This window comes from Rhinatrema bivittatum, chromosome 17 (genome assembly GCF_901001135.1).
Source record: "Rhinatrema bivittatum chromosome 17, aRhiBiv1.1, whole genome shotgun sequence".
Lineage (NCBI taxonomy): Eukaryota > Metazoa > Chordata > Amphibia > Gymnophiona > Rhinatrematidae > Rhinatrema > Rhinatrema bivittatum.
The window spans coordinates 30,595,995-30,611,544 of NC_042631.1; the positions used below are offsets into that span (position 1 = coordinate 30,595,995).

The 15,550-nt window shown below is 41.6% G+C and overlaps 1 protein-coding gene across 1 annotated transcript in view; it reads right to left on the reverse strand.

Moving 5' to 3' along the window:
* The window catches only part of PTDSS2 (phosphatidylserine synthase 2), a 109,596-nt gene that overhangs the window by 18,048 nt on the left and 75,998 nt on the right, over positions 1–15,550 (reverse strand). The window contains 2 exon segments of the mRNA XM_029582080.1: positions 7,823–7,968; positions 10,733–10,847. Coding sequence (XP_029437940.1) covers positions 7,823–7,968; positions 10,733–10,847 — 261 coding nt within the window.

The following is a 15,550-nucleotide window of genomic DNA, read 5'->3' on the forward strand; positions in this document are numbered from 1 at the left end:
TTCTGGAAAGATAAATCCATAAACAGTCATTAACTGGTGACTCAGAGACCCACCACTTGTCACAGGGAGTGAGAAACAAGAAACTGGATACATTTATGGTTTGATCCGCGTTGGAGACAGGATTCTAGGTTTGAAGGATCTTTGGTCTGTCCCAGCATGGCACTTCTTTTGTCCTTATGCTCCCTTTGGGTGCCTCAGAGTCTCAAACTGAGACTTATTTATCAAATCCCTAAATATGTCTTTAGCTGAAGAAATGGTTCCCAAATCCTTGAAGTAGACCACCATATGTACAGTTTAAAAAAAATCATCTCTATTTATTTATTTAAGGTCTCTTTTATACCAACATCCGTTGACACATCGCATCGGTTTACAAAAAACAAAACTTTTGGGCGAAGCCCTTACATATAACAGCGGAAAAAGATTAACTTTTGGGCGGAGCCCTTACATATAACCGATAGAGTACATTAAACAGGGGGGTGAAAACTAGCAGTAGATGATTCAAAGAATTATTGTACTATTTCTAGTTTCCCCATCACTAGCATAGTTACTAGAGAAAGTGGTATTGGTACTGCCGACTGAATTTTTGGATGAGTATCACGTGCTAAAACGACCACCCCAAAGTGGGTTTCGGTATGAGTTTAGACCTTGTCGTATCTTTATTAGTCTGTGCTATGTTAGACAGATAAGAGTGATGCTGTTAGTTTGCTAATGCTGAATGTTATCTGCTTTTGATACCCTTAATCATCAATTACTGTTAGAAAGAGTGTAATGTTGGGCTGGGTGGTGAAGTTTTGAAATGGTTTCACTCCTTGCTGTTGAATAGAGCTGCAATCTTAGTTTGAACATTTTTTTTTATTGAGCATAAACACAAAGACATCGCCCATCAAACATCCAGGGGGGGCCTACACTCTTGCACCCCCCCCCCGGGTAAAAGATTTACAGAAGAATAGCTAGCTCATATTCAATTTTCTCCCCCTTCAAGATATACCCCTCATACCCCCCCTCCCATCTTCCCCCCATCCCCCCCAATTCCCCAACTCCCCTCTGCTTCCACCCCCCCCCCCCCAAACCCCCAACAACTTGCACTTGAGTGCTTGCCAAGGTACGGAACCAAAATGGGAGCCTATCTTATATGACAGTCCCGGAGTAGATATGGCTCAAATGTATTAGGTTGTCATTAATCATTAATAATCTGACTGCGACACCGATGTGGGAGCGATTGCAAATAGGCATTCCAAGTCTTTAGGAATTTGCGAAGACGTACAGGCGAGGATCGGGAGGCCAAGTTTTCCATCTGAAGTAACTTGTGAAACGCATTCCTCTACATCCAGTAAGTGGGCACCACCATTGTTTACCAATGCAACAGGATCAGCTTTTTCCTCACATAATAGGCCTTTTGAATTAACAGAGGGGCATCAACCCCGCGAACCACAGTGGGGCCCATACAACCAAAAAAAAAAAAGAGGACGGTAGGCGAGAGGGGGACAGAGATACCCAACAGTGTCTCCAAATAAACTGTAATAGTGGCCCAAAATCGCCAGATTCGAGTGCAACCCCAAAAGGAATGAGAGAGTACATGACTCAGTGAGACATTTCGCACATTGACTCGTCACTCGTAGGTGGGCTCTATACAAAAGTATTGGGGACAGTTAGGCCCTCCATAAAAATTTGTATTGCATTTCCCTATAATATGAGTTGCAGGTGACAGGAAATCTGCTTAAAACTAGTTTGAATCACCACTGAGGAGACCTTGAACACCCTGTCGCTGCTCCACCTCTCTGCCAGCCATTCTCCATGCACAGCGACCTCTAGGTTCCGTAAGCCTTTATAAGCTTCAGTCAAAGTTAGTTTGGCGGTCCTATCCAGCCTCAATACCCTATTCACTGCCTCAAATACCGTGGGTGCTTTACATGCTACTGGCAGAATGACGGTATACAAAACACGTTAAATAAAAATAAATAAGGGAAAACCTGTGTGGGTCTAAGGTTATATATAGCACTAAGTTTGAGAAAGACAACAGGGTCCCCTCACCATCCAAGACATGTCCAAGCTGTGTTATGCCTTTCTATGCCCAGGTCTGGAAGCTGGCAGACTGTAAGCCCAGAGTGAACTGTAAATTACCTTGTATGGGGAACAGATAAGCACAAAGTGAGGGGGATGTGTAAATAACTGCATAACCGTTTCCACGCCACTCGCATTGGTTCCAATAATTCGTGGGTTCGTAGTGATTCAGGTAGGTGTTGAGTGGCAATTTGCATCATGTATCGGAGATCTAAGGGGGCTACCAAGGTCTGCTCTGCCTGAATGTCGGTATATTGCGAGGAGCCTAACAACCATTCCCACACAATGCGGAGATTGCTTGTAAGATTATACAAGCCAAAGTCTGGGATTCCCATCCCCATCGCCCCCAGAGAGTGGTGAGAGCGATCCGACCCTTCCTACCCCGCCAAAGAAATTTACAAAGGACAGAGTCCAAAGTCCTCAGGTCCCGAAGAATTATAAGTGGCAGATTCTGAAGAATGTACAGCCACTGCGGAAGAACCACCATCTTAAAAAGGTTTACACAACCTCCCAGCGAAAGTGGCAAGTCACGCCATGTGTGGAGTCTATCCCTCGTGCGGTGTAATAAGGAAGGAATATTAAGAGAGGATAACGCGCGGGGGTCAGCCGATATCAGTATCCCCAGATATCTAATATGGTCCTCCGCCTATCACAAGAGGAAAGGCCCCTCCTATTAATCTTTGACTGTGCGGGGGTAGCTGAGGGCTTCAGACTTGTCCCAATTAATCTTTAATCCGGAAAAGGCGCCATAAATATTAAATAACTCCAAGAGAGCTGGGAGTGGTGAGAAACAGCAGAGTGTCGTCTGCAAAGGCAGCGTATTTAAAGATTCGTTTCTGGAACCGGATCCCTCTAATGTCTGGGGTGACCTGGATCGAGCGCAACAAAGGCTCTAATGTCAGAAGAAATAGCAGCTGGGAAAGGGAGCACCCCTGACGTATCTCTCTAGCGACCACGAACATTTGTGATTGGGTTGAATTCACGATTATAGCCACGGTAGTGTCCTTATAGAGCAATTGAATGCTCTGCAGAAAAAAATCCCCCAAAACCCCAGTGCGCAGAAATGTAAACATATATTGCCAATCAACCCGGTCAAACGCTTTTTCCGCGTCTAGATTGACCACCAGGAACGAATCTGCCACGCTTCGACAAAGCGCCATAGCCACTGTTACCATACGGACATTCGTAAGGGCATATCTGCCCCTGACGAAGCCCGCCTGTCCCGGCAGGATTAGGGCGGGTAGAATCACCGCCAGATGTTCTGCTAGTATTTTTGCTAGTAGCTTTTGATCGAAGTTCAAAAGTGAAATGGGCTGATAGGATGCAAGCGATAACGGGTCTCTGCTCGGTTTAGGAATCAAGGTGATGTGTGCCAAAGTTCTATACGCCGGATAAGACCCCCCCCCCCCCCAGCACGAGCGCATTGAAGGCTAAGGACAGCAGGTCCCCTAGCTCAACAGACAGAGTTTTGAAGAATTCTGCTGTAAACCAGTTCGGTCCCGCGGCTTTCAGATGCAGGGCCAGGCGTATAGCCTGACTACTTCTAAGGCCGTAATGGGACCATTTAGGCGGGTCAACTGATCTGCCGTGAGGCTCTGAAGTGATACTGAGGACAAAAAGTGAGCTATGGCGTCAGGATGTGGTCCCTCCGCTGCATAAAGATCAGTGTAATACCATTGGAAGGCAGCCAGAATACCTGGAGTATCAGTCAAAAAAGTTTTCCAGCGGCATTATGCAAGGCTGTAATCTGTTTCGGGTGGTGTGCTGTACAGATTAAACTGGCCATCATTTTTCCCCGCTTTGTCGCCATGCTGAAAAAGTCTGTATTGATAATAGAGTATACTTTTTTTCCCCCTTTGATGAAGCAGTGTGTTTAACGCAGATTGTATAGCCATCAGTTTGACACGGTTAGTGGGTGTTCGTGCCTGTATATGTGTCAGTTTGGCCTTGCGGAACTCCCCAGTCAGAGAAATCAAGTACTTATCCAGCGTTTTCCCGACAGTGCACCAAATAGGAAACTATATCTCCCCAGAGAACCGCCTTCCCCATATACCAAAGGAGGATAGGGTCCTCCTCATTGCTCTTTATTGGATCGCGAATAGTCCAACCATTTCCCACGTAAAAATTCCTGGAAGTTAGTATCTTCCGCTAGATAATATGGGTACCTCCATACGTTAGTCGAGGGAGCTAGATCCTGCCAATGGAGCTCAAACCAGATAGGTGCGTGATCAGATATACAAATTTCCTCTATATTAGCCTCCCCCACCTTTGTAAAGGCATGAGCGCTAAGAAAAAAAGGCCAACCGGGAAAATGACGCATGGACTCGAGACATGAGTAAAGTCAGTCTCTGTGGGATGTAATGTGCGCCAGACATTCACCAGGCGTAAGGAGTTCTCCAAGAGGGCAATGTCTTTACTAGATGGGCGGGAAGTCCCAATCCCCTGCGATGAATCTAAGCTCGGATCCCTAACTGCATTGAAGTCGCCTGCTAGGGGTGTACTTGTTAGGTGCATATACATTACATAAAACCACTGGCGTATGATATAGTTCTGCAATAAGGATTATGTACCTGCCCTGAGGGTCCTTCCATTCCTGCTGAATGGTGATAGGGACCATCTTATGTATTAGGATAGCTACTTCAGCTGATCTTGTATTAGCGGTAGCGTAATGCACGGCCCCAACCCATCCCTGTCACAACTTCTGGTGCTCTGTGTCTGAGAGATGTTTCTCCTGCAGAAAGGCAATGTCTGCTGCCTTCTGCTTCAGGGCTGCAAAGATCTTAACTGGAGAGTGTATGCCTCCTACATTCCAGGACACAATCCTAGTTTTAGGACCATCCACGCTGGGTTCTATGTGCTATTGAGAAATTAACAGATTTTCATGGCGAGGAGGTGCTCTCCCAGTTGGAGCATGCCCCCTGAGTTTGCGGGTCGGACTGGACCAGTGTAAGGCCCCACCATGACAAACAACATACACCAAGCCATTGTGACCCATTCCATTACCCCTCCCTTCCCAGTCCCCCCACCTCCCCCTCCCGTTCTCCCCTACCCTTTGCCCTAGACCCCTTACTTTAAGCTTGCCGTCCTGTGAGCGGCGAGAGGAGCACATTACAACATGATCTGGAACCCCCCCCTCCGGGTATCCGTCCCCTCTACTGTAATAATGCCTGACATCGCAAAACAGGATAGTAGTGTGTCTGCAACTACTCTAGTTACAGACAGTGCCAGCGGCGTACCACACACACTTGCTCAAGAAAGTCTACATCTTATAGGAACGATGCAAACGAAACTCATTAAGGATAACTGTGGCAAGAGAGATAATATCCTCAGGCCAGTCACTGAGCAAAGGAAGGGAGAAAACGAGCAAAAAAAAAAAAAAAGAGTCCTCCCCACATTCTACGCCGTTCTCCCGAAGATATCATGCCAGTCCATTGAATACTCGGCGACTGCATCATAACTTAGTCAGTCTGTGGGATGAAACCAGTCTCTTTCCAGCCATAAATCCGTGCCTCGATGTATGAACGCCACCAACACGAACAGTTAAACATGCTGTCAGTTACTGGCAATGTGGTCCTTGCTAATAAAAGAACTGCAAACATTACAGACCATCGTTGCACTTGTCTCAAGAGCTTGAACTCCGTCCTCTTCAATACTCAAAACCTTGTGGCTTGAGAGCCCAAGCACCACCGGAGGGACCTCAGGTCTCACCAGCAGGGTTGCGGCATACCTCAAGGGGTGCACCAACAGGTTGGGAATGTAGAAATTCCTGAATTGCTCTGCCATCGGTGAACCATCGTGCCCCTGACCCCATCTGGACGAGGACCTTGGCAGGATATATGACAGCTCGCAGCCCCTTCTCAAATAGCTGGGAGCAGTATGGAGTGCGTGCTCGGTGCTGTGCTGACAAAGAGGCTGAGAAATCTTGAAAAAAAAAAAATCAAGATTTTCCTGTTTTCATGCATCAGAGATTCGCCCTGCCAGACTGCCCGCAGTATGGCCATTTTGTGCCTGCAATTTAAGATCTTTGCGATCACCACCCGTGGTCGCGCACTGTCTGCTCTTTTAGGGCCCAGTCGATGTGCCCTCTACACCCGGAGAGGGCCATGCTCCTCCGAGATGCGGTTTATCGGTCAGCCATTGCTCCAAAAAATTAGCCAGGTTATTCTCCTCCAGTTACTCTGACAAACGGTTTTCTAAGTCCTCCAGCTTGGAGGACTTTTTCAACCGCCAGTTTCAGTGCAGCAATTTTGGTCTGAGCCGCGTGGAGGCCATCTTGATTTGTAGAGACCTGTGCTTCCACATCAAGAAATCTTTTTTCTAATCCCACCATACCTGTAGTCAGCTCCATAAATTGGGCAGAGATTTTTTTAAATTCGGGAGTGAGTGCCACGATGATTGCCGCAGTCATTTATTTATTTATTTACCGACATTCGTGAAACACATCATACCGGTTTACAAAGAACTCAGGCGGAAAATACACAAACTCAGGCGGAAAATATACAAAGAACTCAGGCGGAAAATACAATAAAACAATATAACAATTTCATTTCAGCTGGTCTTGCTGATTGCGGCAATCCGGCGTCTGCCACATCTGCGTCTTCCTCTGGCGCGATTCAGGTGCCCGGGCCTTATCTTTTTCCCTTTCTTTTTTCGAGGCTCGCGAGGCCATCAGAGCACCCTGTGTAGACAATGTGCCGCCACTGTTCGTCTGGGTCTTCTTAGCGGGCAAATTTGATGTTCGGGGAGGGGGGGGGGGGTGGTTGGGACTGGATACCCGGAGGTTAGGTCCAGAGAAGGGAGCGCACGTCCTCTCCCCTCAGCGTGTCATGTGATCTCCAGAGCTGCAATCTTTAGATGACCTGATTATTTCTTCTTATGGCATTGAGTTGTGAATATATGCAGATGAGACACAATCATTTTTACTAGTATGCAGCAGTCTACTGTCTGCATTGGCTTTGTTAGGATCTTGCAGACAGGTTTGTAGAAAAATGACTGTCAGAACGGGATGCTGGCCAAACTGAAGCCTTGTGGCTCAGACTCTCTGATCTGCTGAAATCATTACCTACTTCAAATTTTTTGGGGATGACATTCCTTTTTCAGAAGTATGTGATCTTGGAATCCTATTAGGCTCGAATCTGACTTTAAAGCCCCAGATTAATTCTGAACAGAGATGATATTTGATAAACTCAGGCTAGTTAGAAGCCTCAAATACAGAGTAAGTAAAAACGAATTTTGCGCAATTGTACAAGCCCTTGTGCTGCCCACATTATATTATTGTAATTATTATATGCATGCCTCCCCAAAGGCTATTTAAGATCTTGCAGCTACAGAAGAATACTGCAGCCTGGTTTATTACCAGGTGTGCTCTGTGGAATCATATTACCCCTGCTCAGTCTGCTCTTCATTGGCTGCCTGTGACCTTAAGGGTAAATTTTAAGTTGGTCACCCTTAGTGCAAGAACATCTACCATGCCTAGCAAAAGCTCTAGCATCCTATGTACCTATGCATACTTTAAGTTCAACTGAAAAGGTTTTTTAAATATCCTGGTGATGCATAATCTTGATAGATGGGACTACTAATCATCTGCTATTCGTGCAACCCTGTCGCACAGATTTTCCCTTTCAAAATGCAAAATTTTCCAAGTCCAAACAATTCAGAACAAAAATCTGTTTAACAACTAATACTAGTCTACTAAAATGAACCCTGTTGTAAATGAAGAAATTAAAAACAATTTTGAGGAAACATGGAGAAGTTTACTTACGAATCATCCATGAAGTCATAGATCTCTCTCATAGCCACTCCTCCCACATTGACAAAAAAGATAAGTCGCAATAAAACCAGATAGTGTTCTGGTGGCATCCAGAGGACAAATTTTAGGTAAAAAGTGTTCAATTCTGCCAATAAAAACTAGAGATAAAGAAACCATTCAGTAACGTTATTCACTACATTTAAAAACAAATACAGCAAAACAATTTTTTTCTAGTCCAGACCTTGTGCATTAAGGCAAACATTTTTATCTATTGCAGCCAGTCAAATTTTCACAAGATTTCAGGGAGTTTGGGGGGAGGGTGGCATGGGCCTGCTGGCCCCAAATTGTTTTTTAATTTGTCTGTGCTTATCCTGCTATATATATACAGCCACATAAGGTTAAGAGTTATCTAGGAATACATTCCAGATAACTAAGTCTGCTCATGACCATGTCTAGAAGTAACTGAATAAGTTATTCAGCTAACAAATCCAAAACAGATAGTTAGCCGGATAAGCTACCCAGCTATCCCAGCTGCTCCAGAATGTCCCTGAAATGCCCCTAAGTTGTCTGGCTAAATTTTACCTAAATACAAACTTTTGCAGATAAAACATTAAGATTTATCTGGATAACTCAAGTTACCTGGATAAATGCCTTTGAATGTTGACCTCTAAGGCCAATATTCAAATACCCAGAAAATAGATAACTTAATCAGGGATAACTGTAACCAAATAATTTTAAACCTAAACGGACTAACTTTTAAATATCATTAGTTACATGCAACAGATAACTTTAGGCTTAACTAGCTAGATTCAAAAGAATATAGCCAGTTAGGTAGCACTTGCAGCACTCAAAAAAAGAAGCTAATGGGCCTAGCAGCTGAATGACAGCCACCACCTTCCACCCAAGCTATGACAAGCACTGTTTTACCAGCAGAAGTCCCTTTGTAAAATTTGACCACAGTGATTTCAAGTTTGCAGTTAATTTCTCTGTGTATGTAATACCACCCCCTCAAACCCACCCTGAATTGAATGTGCCCATCTACAGTGCTAGATATATATAGTCCTATTCTCCCTATTACAGTGTGCACTCTCTCTCTCCATCCAAAGAGGCAGCTGGTATATATAAACCATGCAATGTGATACCATATCACACTTTGCAAAAATTGCTTATATGATGCAGAAGATAGGGAATTAGCCCAACCACGCCCATTTGTTTTTAATCGCAGGTGCTATTTCTGCTATATTTATAGCATTTTGATGAATTTAGCTGATTGTAAGCCCTTCTGAAGATAGGGAAATACCTATAGTACCTGAATATAATCTGCTTTGAAGTGCCAAAATGCAGAATAAAAAATAAATAAAAATTAAAAAATTAATATTCAGCTGAGCAAGACAGTCAGATAAGGATTTCCATATTGGAATGCCCATCCTGCTCCTTACTAAGCTGGATATCTTTATCTGGCTAAGTGGCAGCAGCTGACCACAGTCAAATATTGACACAGCACCACTGAATACTGATCTCACTGTGTCCAATATCCACAATAAAGTGAGGAGACGGACCAGAAAGAAAACTACCACAATTTTGCAAAGTCTATACCAAAATTCCTACAAAATGAGACTTAAGGACTTAAATATATACTCTATAGCACTGGTTCTCAATCCAGACCTCAGGACACACCTAGCCAGTCAGGTTTTCAGGATATCCACGTTGAATATGCACGAGATAGATTTGCATACAATAAAGGCAGTGCATGCAACTCTCTCCATGCATATTCATTGTGGATATCCTGAAAGGCTAGGTGCATCCTGAGAACTGGATTAAGAACCCTTGCTCTAGAGAAGAGAGACAGGGAAGACATAACAGACATTCAAATACCTCAGTTATAAATCAAGTTTGTAGAAGGCAAAACTTTTTCAGAAGGAAGAGTGCTCTAGACCAAGGCTTTCCAAACCTGTACTGTGGATCCCACAACCAGCTAAGGCTTTTAGGCTATCCACAATAGCCTCCTGTGTAGGCAAGTTTCTCTCGTGCTCATTCACTGTGGATGCCTTGAAAATCTGACTGTGGTATCCCCAGGAATGGCTTGGGAAGCCCTCCTCTAGAAAATGTCATTGTAGTAAGAACACCAAGGAGGTAAATTCAGGAGCAACATCAGGAAATATTTCTTCACAGAAAAAGAATGGTGGATATAAGAAATGACCTCCCAGTGGAGGTGGCAGAGACCAAAATGATAATGGAATTCAAGAAAGCATGGGATAAGCACAGGGGATTCTCCTAGATACACAGAAGTGATGGGAAAGCAAGAAATCAACTGTGGTCTTGGCATTACATCAGGAATTAAAGTGGGCAGACTTATCTGCACTGTATTCATGTTTCTATGAAAATAGTGGTTTCTTGTACCTTATCTAAGTCTTTAAGGTTTTTCAATGTCTTTATCAAAACTGCCTTCTCTCAATTATTTATTTAATCTTCTCTGCAGGGTATCTATATTTAAGTCTCATAAGATAATCTCTTAAAGTTGGAAATAAACAAGTGAGCTAATTAATTTGTATATTTGTCTCATAATTTCATGTTTTACTTTATAAACATTGCTATGAAATTTTTGCCCCAAATTTGTTTTATTTTTACAAAATGATTCCAATGCTCATTTTATAAAAGCAATCATGCCTTGAGGTATTCATGCATAAAACATAAATGGACATTCAGCCAAGTTATTAAATATATGTACACCATCTTCTACTTTATGACATGCATTGATTCTGAATTAAAAAAAAATAATTCCAAAAAGTTTGAACACTAATTAAAAAAAAAAAAAACTTTACACTTGAAATGACTGTTTTTCATTGGGTGCTCAACCCCTTCATTGAAATGTTAACAACATATCCAACTGTTGCTGAATATTAACAAAAAAAATGTCCTTACTACAAAAATGATGCCACAGACAGCTAGCCATCTATGAAGGCTGGATGCAGGTTTCCATTCAAATTTAACCCAGCTATAGGGTGTGAACTGAAAGGCAATTCTCTTCATCTTACCTCTGCAAACAGAAAAGGTAGCAGTGTTAGTTGTTCTCGCAACTGCTCATATCATGCACATGTTAAAGTTATCCAGAACAGGAATTTAAGAGGGCAATTTTAATAAGTTATTTATATGGGTAAAAGGGCTATCTGACAATTGCCCACCTTTAAACTTGCTAAGAGTATGTAAGGGGGTTCCACAATGTCTACGTTGTTAACCAAATTAGGAGGCATCGTTCATGGTGGCGTATTTATGTTGGGGTAGGAAACGTAAGCGCATAGATTGCATTTTCGAATCTTAAGCTTCATTTTTTTCATGATAAAATATCCAGAGAAAAAGCCAGTACAAATACCTGCAGATATCTCTGGGGCAATTTTCAAAGTGAAAGAATGGCGGGTAACAAACACCCCACAACTGCAGCAATGAGGGCAGTTTGAAAACTGTCCCCTTAATGTGCAACTTTTACATAACAGATGAGATCAACCCGCCAGATCTCATTTTACAGCACTATCCCATTAGCAAAAATATATCTATCCATCCCAATTTCTACAAGGACTCAATAGCTCTCCTTAGATGTTGCTCCCTATCTTTCTCAGCAGTAGTATAGCCTTAAGAAGAGCTCTTTACAAAAGGTGTCAATCATCATTCAGTAATAATTTGACGTTCATTGTTTTCATCAAAACAGGATATCAACATGTTAAGAACGTAAGAAATTGCCTTTCTGGGTCAGACCAAGGGTCCATCAAGCCCAGCATCCTGTTTCCAACAGTGGCCAATCTAGGCCACAAGTACCTGGCCAGTACCCAAACACTAAGTAGATCCCATGCTAGTGATGCCAGTAATAGCAGAGGCCATTCCCTAAGTCAACTTGATTAATAAGTTAATGGACTTCTTCTCCAAGAACGTATCCAAATCTTTTTTAAACCCAGCTCCACTAACTGGCAACAAATTCCAGAGCTCAATTGTGCGTTAAATGAAAAATAATTTTCTATTAGTTTTAAATGTGCTAATTGCTAACTTCATGGAGTGCCCCTAGTCCTATTGTCCAAAAGAGTAAATAACTGATTCACATTTACCTGTTCTAGATCTCTCATGAATTTATAGAGGTTTATCATATCCCCCCCACAGTTGTCTCTTCTCCAAGCTGAACAGCCCTAACCTCTTTAGCCTTTCCTCACAGAGGAGCCATTCTATCCCCTTATTTTGATTGCCCTTCTCTGTACCTTCTCCAGTGCAAATATATCTTTTTTTGAGATGCAGTGACAAGAATTGTACACAGTATAAGGTGCAGTCTCACCATGGAGCAATACAGAGGCTTTATGACATTTTCCATTTTATTCAAAATTCCCTTACTAATAATACCTAATATTCTGTTTGCTTTTCTGACCTCTACAGCACACTGAGGTGACAATTTCAATTTATTATCCACTATGATGCCTAGGTCTTTTTCCTGGGTGGTGGCTCCTAATATGAAACCTTACATGTAACTAAAGCATGGGTTATTGTTCCCTATGTGCATCACCTTGCATTTGTCCACATTAAATTTCATCTGCCATTTGGATGCCCAATCTTCCAGTCTTGCAAGGTCCTCCTGCAATTTATCACAATCCGCTTGTGATTTAACTACTCTGAATAATTTTCTATCATCTGCAGATTTGATTACCTCACTCGTCATATTCTTTTCCAGATCATTTATAAATATATTGAAAAGCATGGGTCCAAGTACAGATCCCTGAGGCATTCCACTGTTTACCCTTTTTCCACTGAGAAAATTGACCATTTAATCCGGTTTCCTATCTTTTAACCAGCTTGTAATCTACAAAAGGACATTGCCTCCTATGCCATGACTTTTTAGTTTTCTTAGAAGCCTCTTATGAGGGACTTTGTCAAACGCCTTGTGAAAATCCAAATACACTACATCTACCATTTCACATTTATCCACATGTTTATTAACCCCTCCAAAAAAAGAAATGAAGATTTGAGAGGCAAGACTTGCCTTGGGTAAAGCCATGCTGACTAATTTCCATTATACCATGTCTTTCTATATGTTCTGTGATTCTGATCTTTAGAATAGTTTCCACTATTTTTCCTGGCACTGAAGTCAGGCTCACTGGGCTATAGTTTCCTGGATCGCCCCTGGAGCCCTTTTTAAAATATTGGGGTTACATTGGCCACCCTCCTGTCTTCAGGTACAATGGATGATTTTAATGGTAGGTTACAAATTTTAACTAATAGATCTAAAATTTCATTTCTGAGTTCCTTTAAAACCCTGGGGTGCACACCATGCAATCCAGTTGATTTGCTACTCTTTAGTTTGTCAATCTGGTCTACTGCATCTTTCAGGTTCACAGTGATTTGGTTCAGTTCATCTGACTCATCACCCTTGAAAACCATCTCTGGAACCGGTATCTCCCCAACATCCTCAATAGTAAACACAGAAATGACTAATTTATTTAGTTTTTCTGCAATGGCCTTATGTTCTCTAAGCGCCCCTTTTACCCCTCAGATGAAATGGCCCAAATGACTCCCTCGCACGTTTCCTGCTTCGGATATATTAAAGTTTTTATTATGAATTTTTGCCTCTACGGCCAATTTCATTTCAAATTCCCTCTTAGCCTGTCTTATCAATGTTTTAGATTTAACTTGACAATGCTTATGCTTTTTTTCTAATTTCTTCAGATGGATCCTTCTTCCAATTTTTGAAGGATTTTAAATTGCCTTTCCCCTCACCTTTTAACCATGCCGGTAATCGCTTTGCCTTCCTTTAACCTTTAATGCACGGAATACATCTGGACTGCGCTTCTAAGATTGTATTTCTAAACAATGTCCACACCTGTTGTACACTTAACCTTTGCAGCTGCACTTTTCAGTTTTTTTCTAATTTTTCTCATTTTATCAAAGTTTCCCTTTTGAAAATTTAGTGTTAGAGCTGTAGATTTCCCCCCTTCCAGTCATTAGTTCAAACTTGATCATGATATGATCATTATTGCAAAGTGGCCCCACCATCATTATCTCTCTCACCAAATCCTGCTTTCCACTAAGAATTAGATCTAAAATAGCTCCCTCTCTCTTTGGTTCCTGAACCAATAGCTCCACGAAGCAGTCGTTTATTCCATCCAGGAACTTTACATCTCTAGCATGACCTGATGTTACATTTACCCAGTCAATATTGGAGTAACTGAAATCTCAATCAAAAAATGGGAACACAGGAATCAAATATTAATCAGTCCAGAAGTGCCCCAGGACACTTCTGGACTGTGGCAAAAATATTTTTATGAAAAATCTACAAAAGAAAAAAAATCCAAAAAAATATATAGAATAAAGTAGTATTGAAGGTGAATGATCGAGAAGACCGGTTGGTTTCGATAGAAATACGACAGGCTTGCTGATACCTTCATTAAGGCTGATTAATATTTGATTCCTGTGTTCCCATTTTTTGATTGAGATATACACTTGCTTGGGTAACCTTGTTGACTGTACTGATTACTGTTGTGATAACTGAAATCTCCCATTATTATTGCACTGCCAAATTGGTTAGCTTCCATGATTTCTCATAGCATTTCATCATCTGTCTGATCATTTTGGCCAGGTGGATGGTAGCATATTCCTATCAATATACTCTTACCAGACTACTCTTACCCAACACACATTGAATTTCTACCCATATAGATTCTACTGAGTATTTATTATTATATTAATATATAATTATAATATACTATTATAATCATGTGACAAATGTAAAGCCTGTTGCTAAGTTCTGTTCCCTGTAAACCGATGAGATGTTCCCAACGTTCGTCGGTATATAAAAAAATATTAAATAAATAAATAAATAAATTTAGTCTCTTGAATGATCTTTATCCTGTTGGGCTCTGCGCCCTCCCGGACATAAAGTGCTACACCCCCATCAAATTGATCCTCCCTATCATTGCGATACAATTTGTATCCTGATATAGCACTATCCCATTGGTTATCTTCCTTCCACCAAGTCTCTGATTTGCAAATTATGTCTCTCATCATTCACTGCTATATGTTTTATAATTTGATACTTCAGAAACATGTAAGTAGCCACTTTTGGAACAGAACATCTGCCTACCAATTTTGATGCCTGAGCTGGCCAAAAAAAAGAAAGAAAGAAATAAACCTCCGTTTAAAAAAATGATATTGAATAAGACATCTAACATGACTTCCTTTTTCCATATATCTGGGGTTTTTTTCCCTCTACCATTGTGTGATCTGCTGTACTACATTTCTAGCCTAGTCCTCAGTTACAATGTTTGCTTAAAAAATTAGAACTCTACTATTAAAAAAAAAATGTTCTAGATTGAAGCCTAAAGTTCACAGGTTTCTGGTAGCAATCTCTCAAATCTTATTTTTATGCTACCCATCATAAGTAATTGACTCTTCTAGTTTAGAAAATATTTTCTCCTCTGGGCAGACTAGACTGACTATTGTCTTTGATTATCCATTAAACAGGATGTGTTCACTCACTCCTCTACTGCAAACTGTCTAAACAGTCAGGGGTTACATGTTGGCAAACCTGACTAGTAAAACAAAAACAGTCATTAACTCCTCTCATTAGATACTCCCATTTCCACAGAAACTGTGTATTCCAAACTGTTTACAGCTTCAAGACACGGGAGCTGCCTTCCTTTCACTAGAGTCAATGATTTCATGCTTCATTCACCTGACAAGATTATGCTGGATTATTAAAAACATAAAAAT